The 17577-nt window shown below is 42.7% G+C and overlaps 1 protein-coding gene across 1 annotated transcript in view; it reads left to right on the top strand.

Annotated features, from left to right (window-relative positions):
- Positions 1-17577, top strand: part of LOC120544316 (junctional adhesion molecule 3B-like) — a 44871-nt gene that overhangs the window by 17803 nt on the left and 9491 nt on the right. Inside the window, exons 2-4 of the mRNA XM_039777962.1 lie at positions 16836-16904; positions 16994-17107; positions 17197-17349. Of these exons, the coding sequence (XP_039633896.1) occupies positions 16836-16904; positions 16994-17107; positions 17197-17349 (336 nt within the window). The remainder of the gene's footprint in view (positions 1-16835; positions 16905-16993; positions 17108-17196; positions 17350-17577) is intronic.

Here is a 17577-nt window from a genome sequence, read left to right as displayed (position 1 = left end):
TGCTCACATAACAGAGATTCTGCACCAGGGGAGGCCCTGCTCACCCTCGTGGCCTTATGCTTCGATCTGTTTTGACATGGCATTCTCACTGTCTCCCTCAAGAGGCTGACCTGGGCTAGAGAAATGAGCGGCCAATTATTTGATCACGAAGTGTGGTCAAGACTTCCTGGCTGCCTGTGAAAGGCAGGGAGAGCTACCGCTGCTTACAATTCTTACCTGGGAGGGATCCCAATTAGCAAACTGCGGGGACTCTGGCTGGCGCTGACAGTCACTATTAATAGTGCCTGGGCATTTGAATGCCGACCTGTTCTCACTATAGGTAGGAACAGCTCGTGACTGTAGGATATTACCTGCAATCGTGCACATCATCATTAAACTACACTGACATCAATTGAAGTTTCAGGAGAGATAGAAATCTGTTACCAAATATAGGCTTGTTATCTTCCTTCCAGCTCCTCTTGTAGCTTTTTTTATTGACATTATCACTGATACAGTGAACACATAGTATTTAGTCTTTTACAAGTGAATATTGAAAACACCACATAACTACACAGCAGATGCGTAACACAGGGTTGTGAAGGGGTTACATTTTCTAATTGTGTATAAATTCTTACATTTTGGCTTTCATGAAACAGAATTCATATAATTGCACAGGTAGTCTGGATCAACAACGCTTCCCCTTAGGCTCTATTTGTGTTGCCCTTCTTAAACTCCCTTGGCTTCGGGAAACATCAACCAGAACCTCCGAGCTAGCGAGCTACACGCTGAAAATGGCTTTGAAGAAAATTAGGATGGTGCAACAAGACAGGCCTGCTTGGTTCTTTCTGGGAATGATTGTAAAGATTTACAAAGAACATGTTTAGGGCATTTCCTCTCTAACTGGGACGTTTGGGGCAGATTGGTGGGGATTTGTTATGGACGATATACACACGGCGATACTCTGGTAAGAGCCAATGAGGTTTAACCATGTATCAGCTAATTTAAATAGATCACCTTACTGTATTGTGTCAACCGTTAATTTAATATTGTATTTGTCGTTTTCTTTTTTGGGGTGCAAATGTTCCACCTAAACAAGTTCCTTCCTGAGAGCTTAGCGCCGCCCAAGACGATTGTGATTGGTTTAGAGAAATGCAAACAACCCAGAGCCATTTTTTTCCCTCCTATCCCAGAATTTATGTGTGGTGTAGCCACACCTTACTCAACAGCGCTGTGGAGATAGAGCTGTCAATGCGAGACTATTGCAGACAGACACAGTCATGTTGCTAATAATTCATGTTCAGACAGCTAGAGGAGGGGGCACCGTCTTTCAGCACAGAGTGCAATAACTGTAATTACTCAGCATCTCAAATATAACTCTGTGGAGTATCATGTTTTCCATGAGGTACCGCATCAATAGATTTAGGTCTGCATTTCCACAATGTACTGTATGTGGTCGATGGTTATTGTGTACTCAGTCACAATACCCATCGACCATTGTTCTGTTTAATTAAGCATTCATTCACTCCTACTGCCTGAAACTGTGTCACAAAACAAAGGTCTCCATTGGCATGCATGGCTGCCGGGACCACGTGAAGAGGCAGTGTGACACCAAACAACAGTACTATTTTTATACAGCTACGAGGGTCTGATTATCTCAGGGCCAAGATGTTTCACATGACCTAATGAATAAGCAATATTATCAATGAAGATCATTCAGTGAATATCCGTTCCTTCTAAATGCTAAAACAGCTTTGGCAGCATGAGAGAATACTTGGCTAAGGAACAGGAGCCTCGTGTTTAAATTATTTATTTATTTTTTGGCCATTTTTGGCCTTTATTTGACAGGACAGCTGAAGACAGAGAGGAGGAATAACATGCAGCAAAGGGCCGCAGGTCGGAGTCGAACCCTGGCCCGCTGCGTCGAGGAGTAAACCTCTATATATGGGCGCCTGCTCTACCAACTGAGCTATCCGGGCGCCCAGGAACCTTGTGTTTTAAAGGGTGCTTGCATAGCAATTGTCTACGTGACACTTCTTGAGGATATTTCTTCATAATGTGCATCAGCGGTCAGATTGTGTGCTCACTTAGTGAGCCATGTTGCAGCATGCGATGTAATAATAAAGGGATTCAAATAATTCTAATCACATAATTAATCAGCATATAATATATATAGTGATATAATGCACACTTGTCAGATAATGATCACAGTGTCTGTTATATAGCCCCACAACTCTGATCCATCTGTTTTATGACTGATGTGAATGAATGTGCTTGCAGGGTTTATATAGAAAGTAAACAACATACATTAATGCTGTCAATTCATGGATTTTATGATATATTTGCTGGTAACAAATATGCCCAATATTCAATGAAAAATAATGAATCATGTGTGACAGTGTTGTGTGTCAGGCTCTCAGGAGACGGCGGCCACCCACACTGTCACAGCTCCACACACACACACACACACACACACACACACACACACACAACATGCATGTTGCAGCCCACACATTAGCTAGTGGGCGGTGGAGAGAGAAAGAAAACAAATGTGTATGTCTGTGAGTATGAAGTTAGCAGTAACGTTACAGCTGTGATCGTAGCAGCGCAGTCTGTGTACAGTTTATCTGTCGGTGAATAAATGCTACTACTCCTCAAGACCCAGGCCAAGTTCCCGTGTCTTGGTTGATCTCTCCCTTGCTGCAACCGACAACCACTAAGTTGTATGCAAATAACCACGCAATGACGTCACCAATATGCAGATGAGCGTATGCCGTGATTTGCACCTACGCGCTCGAAAGAACCCCAAAGGAAAACCCTGAAATAATAATAGATTCTTCGAGTAACAAATCACTAACATTTTGATAACATTGTTTATGCCAGTAGTTACCAAACAGTCTCTGCAGGGCCCCCATTTTTGTAGATAAAATATTTCATGCCCCTCACCTTGTATTGAAGGGAGAGAAAGAGAGAGAGAAAGAGAGAGACACACAATCAGCTGTTTTTCTGCGAAGGGAAAGTCAACGAGATGACACTGCCACGACTCGACTGGGTGATTGCCTGTCCAATCAGGCTCCTTAGATCTGATTGTGGTCACCACTTTATATTTAGTTGTCTACCTTTTGGTAGCTGTGGCGTTGGTGTGGCTTCATCGTCTGCTTTACGTTGACCTGGCAGTCCTTTCATTAACTAGTCCATGCTTTGCTAGCAGTGCAGCAGAACCATGCATCATTAATTTATATTTAGCCTCGCCATGCCCCCGCTGTTATAACTCGGGCCCCCAAGTTTGGAAACAACTTGTTTATGCCAACTGTAATTTCCTGTAATTGTATGAGAATTAAAAGGCCTTATGGGAAATAGATAAACATATTTATTCAGGAGATAAAGAAGTAAGACGAGAGTCTTGTGAGAACAGTTTAAAGTTGATGAATATATAAGCCTTTCTAGACGTGCTTATACCTAACAGCCATTTAGCGAGTGTATAATCTACGAGTCCCCTGATGTGAAGTAATGGCTCAACGCAGTGACTAGCATTGTGGCAAGCGAGAGGCACTGGAGGTGGAAGAGTAAAAGTTGCTTTTCCTACTCGGTGGTCCAGTCCTGTGAGCTAGTCATATTTAGCTCTAGGTCAAAGTGAGAGCAGGCCAGATTTAATCGTTAACACTGACACAAAGTGACAGGTTCCCAGGCATTCAGTGACACCATCAGCTCCTCCCTTACCCTCCCTCCATCCTGTCATTGGCTCAGGCCGAGTCTTTGACCCTGCCTAGATCAGAGGGCTCACCAGCAGTAAGGCACATGGGTAGCCCCGGCCTTAGCGGGCTCACAGATCAGGGCCTGCAGCGGCCTCATATGTAAATGCAGAATAAATGAATACACAAGGATACCTTGTGGGGAAAGCTGAACCGTGTTCGAGTACACCTGGAAAAGATAGGATGCATCTGAATGAACTCCTGATACCAGGATACAACTTTTAGTCAGACAGAATGAGTTTACCCGCCAGGGGTTGAGTGGTTGGTGGGGGAATTAAAACCTGTCTGGGACATCACATGAGTCTTCCTAGCTTCATCTAATTCCAATGCAACCTTGATACAAATTAGCTTTTTGTATTCAAATGACTTTTCATCCATACTAGGAAGTGCCATCATGTCCATAGACATGCATACGTTTCTCCTTCACCTCCACCTGCTCTTCTTCAGGGCTTTACTTTGCTCCTGTGCCTATTAAAGCTGATTTGTATGCCGACCACTTAGCATTCTGAACACAATGTTAGTCTGACCACTTTCATCTCTGAACATTAGAATTCTGCAGGCTGTGGCCACAGGAAGAGGCACTTGCACTCTAATGTCTGTACTGTAAATATGAAGCTACCGTGAGCAGCTTAGCCTAAAGACTGGAAACACCGCTAGCCTGGCTCTGTCCAAAAGGTAACAAAATCCGCCTACCAGCACCTCTAAAGCGCACTAATTAGCACTTATATCTGGTTTGTTCAAACCGAGGTGTGAAAGCAACCATTTGTTTTGTTTTCCAAAATGTTGAATTATTCCTTGAATAGCTAGTTTGCTAATATTCTATTAAATAATCAATACAATAAATAGTAATTTATTTTTATTAGTCACAAAGAATACGTTAACTGTCGGCCTTAACAGGAAACCTATCAAACTATGACCCAAATATGGACATACCATGAATTTAGTGGACCACCTCTGTTCAGCATGTGATACATTTATATGTGGGTTTTATATAGCTGCATATTTAACATGCACTTGACAAGCTGTTCCGGGTCCATCCATTTATGCCCTCAAACGCTGTGACATTTGCTCAGCAGCTGAAGGAGCATGCATTTATATGGTAGTATGGTGTTTGTTGTATCCACTCTACATGTGCATTTCCCTAGACTTTCCTTTTGACACAATTTTGGACGTTTTCGTGCTGATTGACAGTTCTCCCAGAGGCTCTTTAAGTCACGTAACAAAAAAAGTGAATGCATATCTTAGATCATTTTGTAGTTCCGCTCAAGCTCAGAGGAACCAAAGTCTAGTTAAAGGCTTCAGTATGTAATGAAAAAAAGAAAGAACAAAATTGTTTTTCTTTCACCAATAGAAGGGGATTTCCCCAGGCGATCAAACAAAGAGATTACTCAGCCTGAAATCTTACCGTGTTTTATTTTATCTCATGAATAGCTCGTCTGTGGTAATCTGAAATATCTGTGAGCTTCGACAGCGCTGTCACGGCATACCGACACCAGAGAGGTAAAAGTAGGCGTGAGTGGGGAGAAGAAAGTTGAGCATACATTTGGGGATGGGAAGAGATGACCACAGCTGTGACAATACAGCCCGGGGTCATTCTCCCTGCCAGCTCAGCCCTAAAAGCTCTCCCTCACTGTCATCATGTCACAGGCCTACTGTTTTCATGGAAGAGGACCTCTGAGGTCTGTTTAGTCACTTTCTCCCGCAGCTACCCAAACAGGTGGGATCCTGTCTAGCGTTGGTCACCATTGGGGTTGGGGGGGGAGTGAAACGTCAAGTGTGACAGAAAAAGCATCCAGTTACTATGGTAGTATCACCGATATTGCTATGGGAACTGGAGCACCAGGGCACGCTTTGTCTAGGATCTAGCTGTAATCGTCTCTCAGAAAGAAGCTTATGGTAATATGTGATGCTCTTATGAATTAATTTGTCAGGCTTTGTGTCCCAGCTGACATCATAGACTTTTATCAAATGGAAATTAGCATCTCCTCAGGGTAAAGCACGCAAGACATGAGAGGGCTTCGGCAATGCGCTGTTTAACTTTTTGCTTGCCTCCAGTCCTCGCCCCCAGTGTCACAGTGCGTGGTTTAAATGCCTATAATTAAAGTGCCTTTTCAATCACAATCACATCATTTTGTTTATAACTTGGCATAACATCATATTCCACCTAAATATTCCACTATTTGATTGGAACACATTTGTTTTACAGTGAATAGCCATTTTAAAACAATTACCAGTGACTCTGGGCTGTAGTTATGTTTAACTTTTAATTCAGCTGGCACATCATTGTGACATAATTCTCTAAATCTTACAGCACAATTGGCACAATTTTATTTTTTTCTTCCTTTCAACACTTCCCCTTAGAACACACACTAGAAATGAGACTTTCCTATCCTGGCTGCATTGTGCTTGGGGCTCACATTGAACTTTCGAGGCACTGTGACCAGAAACGTAGTGCTCATGTGTGCCGTGCCAAAATCTGTAACCTACTTTGTAGAACAATGTTTAACATTTACACCCCTTAAAATATGTTCTGTGTGCTTTCAGTAGAGACATTCCAACAGAGACTTCTTGAAGGGATGCACAAGTGAAACCCCACAGGAGGCCTGGCAACCTCTTAACACATCATGAATTATAAAGGGCAGTTCTTTATCCATCTATCTGGGGGCCTAGAGGACCGAGTCATAGAGTCCTTCCTAGGGAATTCAATCACAGCAGTGATCCAATAATCTAAGATCATTGAATAGGATCGATAGATCATTTGTTGTCCTCCATTAGAGGAAATGTGTTTCCACCGCCTGTACACACACACAGGTGTGTCAATTCCATGAGGCAAACTCCTACCGGAATTTTAGGATTGAGACATTTTGCTAAATTATTCAGATCAATTTTGTTGGTGTTAATTGCCTCCTTAACTAGTGCACAATGCATTCAAAGTCGTGTAGACATTACCGTTGACATTTACAGTACTGTTTTTACAAAATGTCCTTAAATAGATAAATACAAAATTCAAAGGAGTCTATAAGTAGAAATTTTTTATGATAACCTGTATTTGAAAACATTTACAGGTTCACAATTTGACACTGATGTGGACTAGAGGATGGATACCCAACCCGAGCCCGATGGGACCCGATGGGACCCGACGGGCCGGGCCGTGTTCGGACAGCTATTTAGAAATGATGTTCGGGTTCGGGTCGGGCTCGGTCACGTCAGCGCGATAAGGCATTCATTGAGTTGGCCCAGCAGCTTATTAATGTCAGTGCTACATATGGTTCAGTGGCAGCGCAAGGTCGTACTGCCTGACCCCACCACTGGGTCAAAACGGTCCCGTGAGCTGGCAACAGAAAAACGCACAAAGCTGGTTGAGCAGCTAAATGACATTCTGACTGAGGTGAATTCGATCAGAATGACATTGGATATCTGGAAGGAGGACTACCATGCACTCATCTGTTGACATTTCCGAATGCCTTGCTACAGTCGCTTAATAAAAGGTTTCCACACAAACAAACGTACATGTGTCGTTATATGACAAAAAAAAAAAGATTTTAACTGTGTCGGGCTCAGGTCGGGCTCAGACATAAATTTCTTAATGCCTGTCGGGCTCGGGCCGAGTTCAGTTACTGCTCTGTCGTATGCGGGCCGGGCTCGGACAGAGAAATGCGGCCCTATCAGCACTCTAATGTGGACCTTGTTACGGACTTGCTGTTGTGTGAATTCTTTAAGTCTCGTAATTTACTATACAGATTTGTTAGCATGCATGTGTTTTCTGGTTGACTTTGGTTAGCTTTTGATGTGGTGATGAACATGATTCTTGCCCTTTTTTGGAGGGGGGCCGTTGTAGTCCGGTTCCTTTATTCAGAGGTTGTGGAGAAGACAAGCAGCCCGGGCGATGTGTTATTGGATGATGAACCAGTGTGCTCAGTTGAGTCTCCCTCTGCATTTCCATTCTTTATTTTTCCACCACACTCCTCACCAGACATATCGCGGTTTGCTTCCTTGGTTTGTTTGTTCACCTTGTTGTGTTTTGTATTGGAAACATGGTGCTGAATATGTATCAGGCTTAACCAGGCCATGTTATTCATGTAAAATTAGCTACACGCACTGAATATATAGCATGGGTGTTCTCATATCCATGCACCTGGCTCTACACGTGTGTGTTGTGGATGCACATGCTCATCCTGCTAAAGGTGTGATGTCCTTAATGCAGCACAGCAAATGTGTGACACGTACACTATCTCTCTCATGTTGTCATTTTTATAAACTGGTAAAAAAAATCTATCATTTGAAGGACACAGCCTTGGAGATGTCAGTGGTTGATGTGACTGGCTGGCTGGTCAGGGAGCAGCAGAGCGTTTTTATTGAGATGACCAGTGATTTGTGTTGGAGGAGGGAAGAAACAAATTGCTCAATCTGCTCTTACTGAACAGGCAGCATTCCTCCTTGGCGAATCAATTGAATCCAGCAACTCAGAATGAAGTGAAACGTGATTAAAAATTGGCTGTTAAAAATAGGCCTAATTGTTTTAACGCGCGATTAACGCACGCACGTTACATGATTTCGCTCCGTAGTTTGAGAAATCAGGAAGCTGCAGCAGTAACGTGGGACAGTCTTGCCAACATGGCGACTTTCTCGCTAGATTTAGTGACTTTTCAGACCCTCTTAGCGGCTTATAAATATGTTCAATTATATTTCTATCATAATTCACACTACCATGAGCTAGCAGAAACAAACCTCCTTGAGCAGAAATGGATTAAGTAAAGGGTCTTTTGAATGGCAAGTTGAGTTTCACAGCCCTTCCAGATGGTTCTCTCCACTAGACTAAAGTTATCTATATGTACTGTCAATGTGAACGGAGTTACCACCGGAGTAGGCCTATGCCCAGTCTCAATTACCACTTGAGCATTCAAAACTTGAAAAAGTACATTTAGAACAGATAAAAAATGTGCAAAAATGTTAATCAATTGACAGCCCTAATAAAAATCTGATTAAAGAATATTAACAGCATCATGGTTCATTTCATTTATTATACAGGAAAATTTTAAAGCAACAGTTAAGGTACAATATAAACGGGCCTGACTCGGTTTAAAAACTGGTTTCCAGCAGGTTCCTGTTCTGCAGCAACGTAGAACGTTGAACACAATTTCGGCACATTTATACAGGACATTATCACGGATTAGACCGCTACAAACAAATAAAACATTAGATATGGACAAACAAGACTAGAACAATACATGAACAATCTATGTGTGCAAGTGTGACTATCAAGAAGAAACAGTTTATATGACTTTTTAAAATTTAAAAAATGTGATGGATGATAATGTTCGAATGTGATAGGGAATGTCATTCCAAATTTTGGTGTAAATATAAAAAAAGGATTTCAGGTCATATTAGCAACACCTTTATAAACAGAAAGCCAGATTTGGTTGAGAGGCTCTGTGCAACTCAAGTAGCACTGAAAGACGTGAAGAGTTTCCAAACAGCAACTGGTTGATAGTCAGTGAAACTGGGTGTGTGTACTTTGATGTCTGAGCTTCCAAAGGGGCGTGGGAATATCCTCCACAGGCACGAGGCAGCGATGTTCCACAGGGAACATCACTAGGTTGCTTAATTGAACCTTTCTATTTATGGTAGCAGCCTCACCTCTCCGGATTCAGCGAGCAGCGGTACAGGAAACAAGTGTGGTTTCCCATGGGGGAATAACAGAAAAAAGGAGGGATTCATTACAACCGTGCAGGCATCAGGAAATACCCAGCTCCTCTGTGCTTATTGTATTATTCACTGATGTAAAACCTGCGGGGTTTATCAGGGAATTACAACTAAGATTACAAGAGACAACCCTGCGCCCTTCATGAGGACGGAAGGAAGATTAAAAAAGACTTTAATGTAGATTTGCAGATTGCACACAGCTGTGCCCAACCAAGAAGGAAAACATAGAGAAGGGCAACTTTATATGAAGATTCCTATGTCATGATAAATGTATGGCACGTAGGTCACTGAGCACCTGCATGGTTTAAAAGCTAAAAATCTACACCACACACTCACAGTGCGTTTACATGCAGTTTAAAAAGCCAATTAGATTTGGGTTAAGGCAATAGCCCGGTTTCTCAAACGCCTTGCTGTCGACGCTGTGTCTCGGCAAAGAAGTGGAGGGACCGAGCAGCTCTCTCGCTGCGGCCGCTACGTTAGCTTCCTAATTCCACCTGCCACCATGCCTTCATGCAACACTGGTAAACCTTACACATAATGAGCCGAACACAAGTTGTCACTCATCTGGCGAGAGTACTGTGTTTTCCTACTCTGTGATGAGCGGGTGGATGAAAATGTTACATTTGACTCATTTATTGGCCAGCCAGCCAGCCAGCGGGTTTAGACAATGGTCAACCAGAAGAAAAAACGTATTCTGACCAGTTGGAAGAGCGCCACCTACTGTACCGGGGGTAGAGTTACTCCGTCATTCTTCCCCGCTCATGTATATGGGGAGAACTGGCATAACCCGGTTATTCACACGTTACTGCTGTGCATGTAAACGCACTGACTGAGCCGGTCATGTACTGCTTGGCTCTAGTGCGTCAGAGAGTAAGAGTTGCGTCCCATTTTTCATAATGACCCCTTACTTATATGTAGTTATCATTGGTTCCATTGACACAAGAGATGAGGGCAAGACCTTAGAGGCTATTCAAGGAGACACATACAGGAGGAGTAAGACATGATCAGGATTGGATATGTGTCAGACAGACTGGAGGAGAGACGGGTATCACCGCTCTCATAACACTCAGTCAGCCCTTCCTGAGCTTCCATCCAGCTCAGATACTACTCTGGACAGTCCAGCTGTTTCTTGCGGTTGCCCAGTTAGGAAAAGATGCAGCCTTTGCTGAAAGGATACCCAGAAGGAAGCAAATTGTTTAATTGATTGCTGAAATATTTAGGAGAGGAGTCAAAATATCCCTATCACTGCTATCAGTATCATGAGGAAACACTTAGTTTGCAGGACTTAGGCTACACATTCCAAAATGTATACACCGTCAATTAATTTGTTCATTCGCACTTTACCTTCTGCCAGCAAATGATCAGGAATTCAGTTTTCGTGCCTGAGAGACTTTGCAAAATACTCGGGTTGCAAGAAACTATTATTTTCATCCATCTTTAATCCATCTGCCGATTATTTTCTTGGATAATTGATTGAATGTTGTGTCTATAAAATGATAGAAGATTATGAAAAACGCCTAGCACAATTTCTTTGGTTTTGTCCGACCAAAAGTCCAATACCCAAATAGAATCATTTTTATTATTAGAGAACACTGTCAAGAATAGCAAATATTCACATGTGAGAGGCTGGAACAAGCACATTTTGGCATATCTGCTTGAAAGAGTACTCAAACAATGCGTTGAATGCTTCTTCCCTAACGATTGGGTCTCTTGGTTTTTTTCTGTAATACACATCAATAATTGTCATGCTTTTTTTTATCTCAGTCAGTTTAATCAGAAGAGGCTTTATTTAGAGTGAAATGTCAATATTTATTCAAGTGCACGATAAAAAGAATTTGAAAAGAGTCGATTAGACATCGTAGTAATTTAGGGGAGTAGTGATGCTGTGATTAGTTCAGGATAGTTACCCCCTGGAGTCTAGCAGCTAACCAATATTTTCGTAGTCGATTAATTAGTTTTTTGGTCTTTAAAATGTCATAAAATGGTGAAAAATGTGAATCAGTGTTTCCCACAGTCCAAGACGACATCCTCAAGTGTCTTGTTTTGTCCACTAACTCAAAGATATTCAGTTTACTGTCACAGAGGAGAGAAGAAACTAGAACAATATTCACATTCAACAAGCTGACAGGGTTTTTCCTGCATAGAGAATTTTTTGGCATCCCCCAAAGAGGTTTTAGCCAGCCCCAAAGGAAAATCACCAGCACCAAAATGGTAAGAACTGAGAATAAAAATAGTAATTTAAATCCTCTCTAAATGTTTAAGAGTAATTTATCAAACAACCGTTAAACAAGCAGAACATAAACTTGAATAGGAGAGTCAGCCTGTACCGGACTCTCACAGTTATGTATTTAAATATTAATATAATGTTTTAAACAGTTTTGTTAACTGGGGTTTATTAACCCAAGCTAATTGTCAGAAATGACAGGTAAATGCATCGATTTCTGTCAAATAAGGTAGTGTCATTGCCCTTTACTGTACTGTTTATGAGTGAGTAAAAGGAGTCTGCCTGATTGAATTTTCATCATAACTGGTTATTTTCTCGTTAACAAGGCCCCGGACCTATATCTGTTTCTGTATTTATTGTTTATTCCTATTAATTATGTTTGTTTGTGCATGTATCACCAACGCACATTCCACGTAGGGTAACTTCTGTGGCAATAAATTCCTTTCTGATTCAGATTTCTTCCTGTTTACTAGCTTGGTTTATAATGTAGATGAACCTCAGTGTCAGTCTTTTTAAAATGTGTTTTCCTGGACAGCTGTTTCTACGGCAGACCTCTCAAGCTTTTCATGTCTACGTCAAGCTCACTTAGGCACCTAATCTGCACTAATACTTTCCGAATTAAGGAGGAGCACAGGGGGCAGGGGGTAAATTCCATTAGCTCTGTCGGAGCAGAAAAACTGAGCGATGCCTTTAATGGAAAGTCATAATACTAAATTAATCACCTGGAATAATTTATCGTCAACTTTGGATTCTATTTGGATTCTATTTCTATTCTGATATTTTGGACTCCTGGCATACTTGGCCTAGTTAGATTTGCTATTAGGTTACAATGTGCACGCTGTATATTTAAAACTCAAACCCAGAAGTAAGCACTGAAATGCCTCACAAACCACAATTCTTTTGTCAGAAACAGTAAACGGCATATTTAAGTACATGGATGATTTAAGTTAACCGAAGAGCAGATTTCTGCACCATTGTGTGGCTTCAGTCATATTTCTAGAAATTACCCTATTGGCCACTTTTCATCAGAAGATGGTTTGCATGTGTACAATGTAGCTCCAGTACAAGGAGCTCTGAGAAACACCGGGAGTCTCCTCTGCTAACAGCTTTGAACTGTGTGTGCTGCTCTGCCTGTAGCACTGTGGAGAGGAAGCTCAGTAATGGCGCTTACCCACTGCTAGTACCAGCTCGGCTCGGCCGCGGTGCCCCGTCCTCCATTTTCCATTGTTGATTTAGTACCACCTCGTGAGGCGAGCGTGGCTGGTCGTCATAGCGACGCCGCAGGAAACGGCCGTGACCTAACGCGACACACACAGAACGTCAGAGGTGTGTTCTTTTTGATTCTGTTCTGATCTCATGAAGTGGCATATGTATGAGACGCCAATTCGTATGCCATTTTTGGCGTGTTATTAAGACGCATACTCGCGCCGTTTGGCCTCCATTTACTTACATTACATTGCGATTGCGTGTGAATTTACGCCGTAGAGAGTAGGGTTGGGCATCGAGAACTGATTCCTACTTGGAATCGTTTAAAAAATTACGATTCCATCAGAATCGTTTCTTTATTGGAATCGTTTGGAGGATTTGGTTTCAAATCTGATCATGGGTTCCAAATTTAACATGCGCAAGTTTTGGTTTCCGTAGCGGCCAGGCGCTTGTTGTGTTACAGCCATGGAGCACAGTAAGCGGTGCTCTAGTGTGGCTTTATTTTACATTGAAATAGCCCCGTCAAACTGCAACCCACCTTTGAATCAAAATAAAACTTTCCTCTTATTTTCCTCTTACCCGTTTCAACTCCACGGCACTTAATTAATTGGAATCGAGAATCGATAAGAACCGGAATCGAAAGGAAGAATCGGAATTGGATTTAGAATCGTTGAAATCTAAACGATGCCCAACCCTAGTAGAGAGTAGTATGAAAGGGCGAAAATCCGCATAGGGACATTGGTCAGGGTGGAGGACAGGTAAAACTCAAGACTTTCACAGGAGACCGGGGATCTTGTCCCGCATGTCACGTTTCCTAAACCCAACTGTATCTTTGTTCTTTTACTAAACCCAACCGGTTCTTCTTTTCCTAAACCCAACCCGGTCCGCTGTGTACGGTGCTCAAAATGCGTACAGATAACACACCACTTGGCTTAAGAAAGTGGGCGTGTATGTTTACGCAAAGTCATGATGTCACGTTGCACAGCCAGAAGGCAAATTTAGTTTCAAAAGAATCTGGCTAAACTATGTTTACTTTGTTCAGGACCCCCCCCGTCCCATCCCGTCTGATGATCAACAGTGATTAGTGATCAGTGACTATTCTCTCCGACCAATCAGTAGTCTGCAGGTTTTCACGTCACCTTTTGGTATCGCCTCAGCTCGCTTGGAACCTCGACGGAGGTGATACTAAAAAACTACCTGTTGGCAGATACCAAGGACTTTTTGTCATCATGGAAAAAACTAAAAAGGTGAGGTGAGTCGAGCAGGTACCATGTAATGGAAAAACACCATAAGTGACAGGCTTCGACTGGATCAGTGTTTTGACTGTCACACTTCTGAAAAGGAGTGCAGATTCTCGTATGTGCTCCTATACACTTCTTTGTTAAAGTTCTTAGTTGGAAAAGACTACTTTTTCAGGTTGTCAAGAACTTTTTCATGTAGTGCTGCTGTGGAGCTAACCCTATTCCTCCTGGGACCAAACTGTTGTCTTTGCTGCTGTAGCACAGTACAGAATAAATTACATCTTGAGATGCAAAGCCAACTGTCAAATATTTCTATTTCTATTAACGTTAGCAAGCAAAATCGAACAAATGAAAGCTCACTGTCGTCCTCAACTGTCGTACTGTTGAGCTTTATTTCACCACAAGTTCCGTAGGGCTGCCCTCTCTGAGTCGATAAGTCGACTAATCCGTTGTTTCGGCCTCCTACGATTTCTTCTGTCAATTAGTCATGTTTTATGCTTTTTGTCTGCTGAATGGCTTTTTTTCCAAGAAACGTATGAGCACATCTCTGGTAAACACAAGATTGAAAGTGGTGCTTTTGCATGATTCTTTGTGGAGCAACTCAGTTTTACAGATGTAATTAAATCCACTAATCGATTCGTCGACAAAATGATATGGGTGTTAGTCAACTAACAGTTCCTTTGATAGAGGACAGCCCTAAAGTTTCAAATGGAACTACAATTCTACTGAAGTATGGAAGGTCAGGGTGGGTCCGAGCTGTAAGCTGCTCACCATACCGTTTGGCTCCTGGACCATGAATGTCTCTGTGGAGGGCTGCTTGAAACGTAGTTTTCTGGTTGAAGAATTATCTTCATAGTGATTGTTTGTCACATCCACATACTTGATGTTGTCAGGAAGAATTGCATCTCTGCGTTCATGTAGAATTGATCACAATGAGCACATTGTGTGTGAACGAACATTTTGCGTCTCTTTGAAGTAATGTTGCATCTGTGTTTACATATCAGTAAAAAAAACAAGATTTTACAAATACATTGTATCTGGTGCAGGAGTATTAATAAAGTCCGAGCATTAGCTTCACACTTTCTCAAGCAGCTTCCTGAGGGTAGATCTTTTATTGTCCGGCTGGGTGTGACCTACATGTGCCCTCCATGCATTGTTGTTACTGTCAGCAGCGGCTAAAAACAAGCTGTCGTCTTGTCATGATCTCCAGGAAGACTGTGGGCTAATCAGCTTACCCCGTCTGCTGCAGCAGGTGACCCCACACACTGCTGTGTGGCCACAGGACAGTTGGTGGAGGTCAGGTTATCCTGCTTTGAATGAGAGGCACATGACCATTTTCAGCACTAGTTAGTAGCAGACTACACGTACACTGTATGCACCATTTAGGGTCCCTTTGTGGTTGTTTGGCTTTTTTTTTCTAGTCGCTTTGTGTCTCTGTGGTCAATTTTGTCTCTTTGTGTTTGTTTTTTTGTCTCTCTGTGGTCATTTTGCATCTTTCTGTGGTCATTTTGCATCTCTTTGAAGTAATGTTGCATCTTTCTATGGTCATTTTGCATCTTTCTGTGGTCATTTTGCATCTCTTTGAAGTAATGTTGCATCTTTCTATGGTCATTTTGCATCTCTGTGGTCATTTTTGCGTCTCTCTGACGTTACCATAAGAAATGTTAAAAGTCACTTCATGCAGAGGTTGTGGTCTAGGGGGCCTAGGCCTGTACCCAGTAGGCCCACACAGTTAGCCATCCATAATACAGAATAAACCAATATGTGTTCAATCATAACCCGGGTCACCTTGATGTTATAATCCATTTCTATACAATGGACCAGTGAGATGTATCACAACCCGATTGGCCAGATGTACATGACGGGAGTTATTAATCATTTTATGAAGCACTATTTCTTCTTTTTAAGCTTCAGCAGGAGAGGTTCACAAATGTAGATCAGGCATCCCATAGATTTTCAGTGACAGCACAGTCCGTACAAGTGGCCCTGCCTGCATCCACGAGCCAGACCATCATTTAAGGTCTCTGAAAGTGTTTATGAGCATACTCGGTTAACATTCATGTGGAAGTGACTTTCATGTGGATCTGTTTGTGGACCACGGGCTGCCAGGATGACTCAGCAGTGTCCCCTCCCAAGGCCTCAGCCCTCCACCACATACCAACACAGATCTTTCCGGGGTGCTTTTGCACCATTAGTCCCACATGGGCAACAGCATCAGACTCAGAGAGAGACAGAGAGGGGGTGGGGCTGGGGCTGGGGGAGGGGGTGGAGGAGGGGGGTGGAGGCAGGCGGTTGAACTACTGGCATGGTCAGCTTGCCCTGAAAAGGCCACATGCCTCCCTGCACAATTATCCACTGTGCATAGAAACAGCTCCCCCACCCTCAACACACACACACACACACACACACACACACACACACACACACACACACACACACACAATGGTTTGACCAACACAACTAAAAATGGAAGATGGACAGTAACAGAACATGGCTGACGAGCACCAGGATGTTCACTGATGTGGGATTGACATGTATCTTCATTTTAATTTGTGAAATTTAAGATGAGGGAACGTGTATCGAACATCCTCAAGGAGAGTGTTAAAATAAGCCCAGCACATCCGTGGATGTCAGCTGGTATTGTGCAATATCGCATGAGATCATCAGCGTATCATGAAAATTCATGCTCCGGAGAGTCTCATGTTGCATTGCCTCTCCTCTCTTGTGTTGCAGGCTACTTCAGCGTGTCAGCCGTGGTCCTGAAAACCAACAACGAATCACCGTGGACCGATGAGTTTGACAGTAAGACCCAATGAACAAATATCCCCACAAAAAAAAAATAAAAACAGTTTTCACTTGAATTTATGACTCCCTTTTTCTCCATGCTGCAGAAATTGAGTTATCGTGTTTGATCGAGTCCATCTCTACAACCAACCCCAGGATTGAATGGAAGAAGATAACGAATGAGGGACCAAGTTATGTCTACTTTGACAGGAAGATCTCAGGTAGTGTATAAAATGCACCAACAGGCCTCTTCTGTTTTCCGCAGTTTTCTACACGCTCGTCGCTGAACATGTTTTTTGCCCTCGGACAGGCGACCTGGAGAACCGAGCGATGATCAGAGAACCGGCCACATTGCTGATAACCAACGCCACAAGGTTGGACACAGCCAAATATCGCTGTGAGGTCACCGCCGCTGACGACCAGAAGTCCTTTGATGAGATTGTGATTAACCTTGTTGTAAGAGGTACTCCCCACTCACCCACATCATCCAACTATACCGCATGCGGAGTCAAAGATATGAGACAGACATAAGTAAAATATGACGAAGATTCCGCTAAAACGAGCCATTATAGCGGCCTTAAAGAGAGCCCTTGCTAAGTGATTCACACTTAGATGCTGTAAGATGAAACCGTGTTATAGGTCGCACCGACCCTCTGACCAGACCTGCCCAGCTGCAAAGGCGTGTTCTGGG

Source organism: Perca fluviatilis, chromosome 16 (genome assembly GCF_010015445.1).
Source record: "Perca fluviatilis chromosome 16, GENO_Pfluv_1.0, whole genome shotgun sequence".
Lineage (NCBI taxonomy): Eukaryota > Metazoa > Chordata > Actinopteri > Perciformes > Percidae > Perca > Perca fluviatilis.
This window is presented reverse-complemented; position numbering and strand designations above follow the sequence as displayed.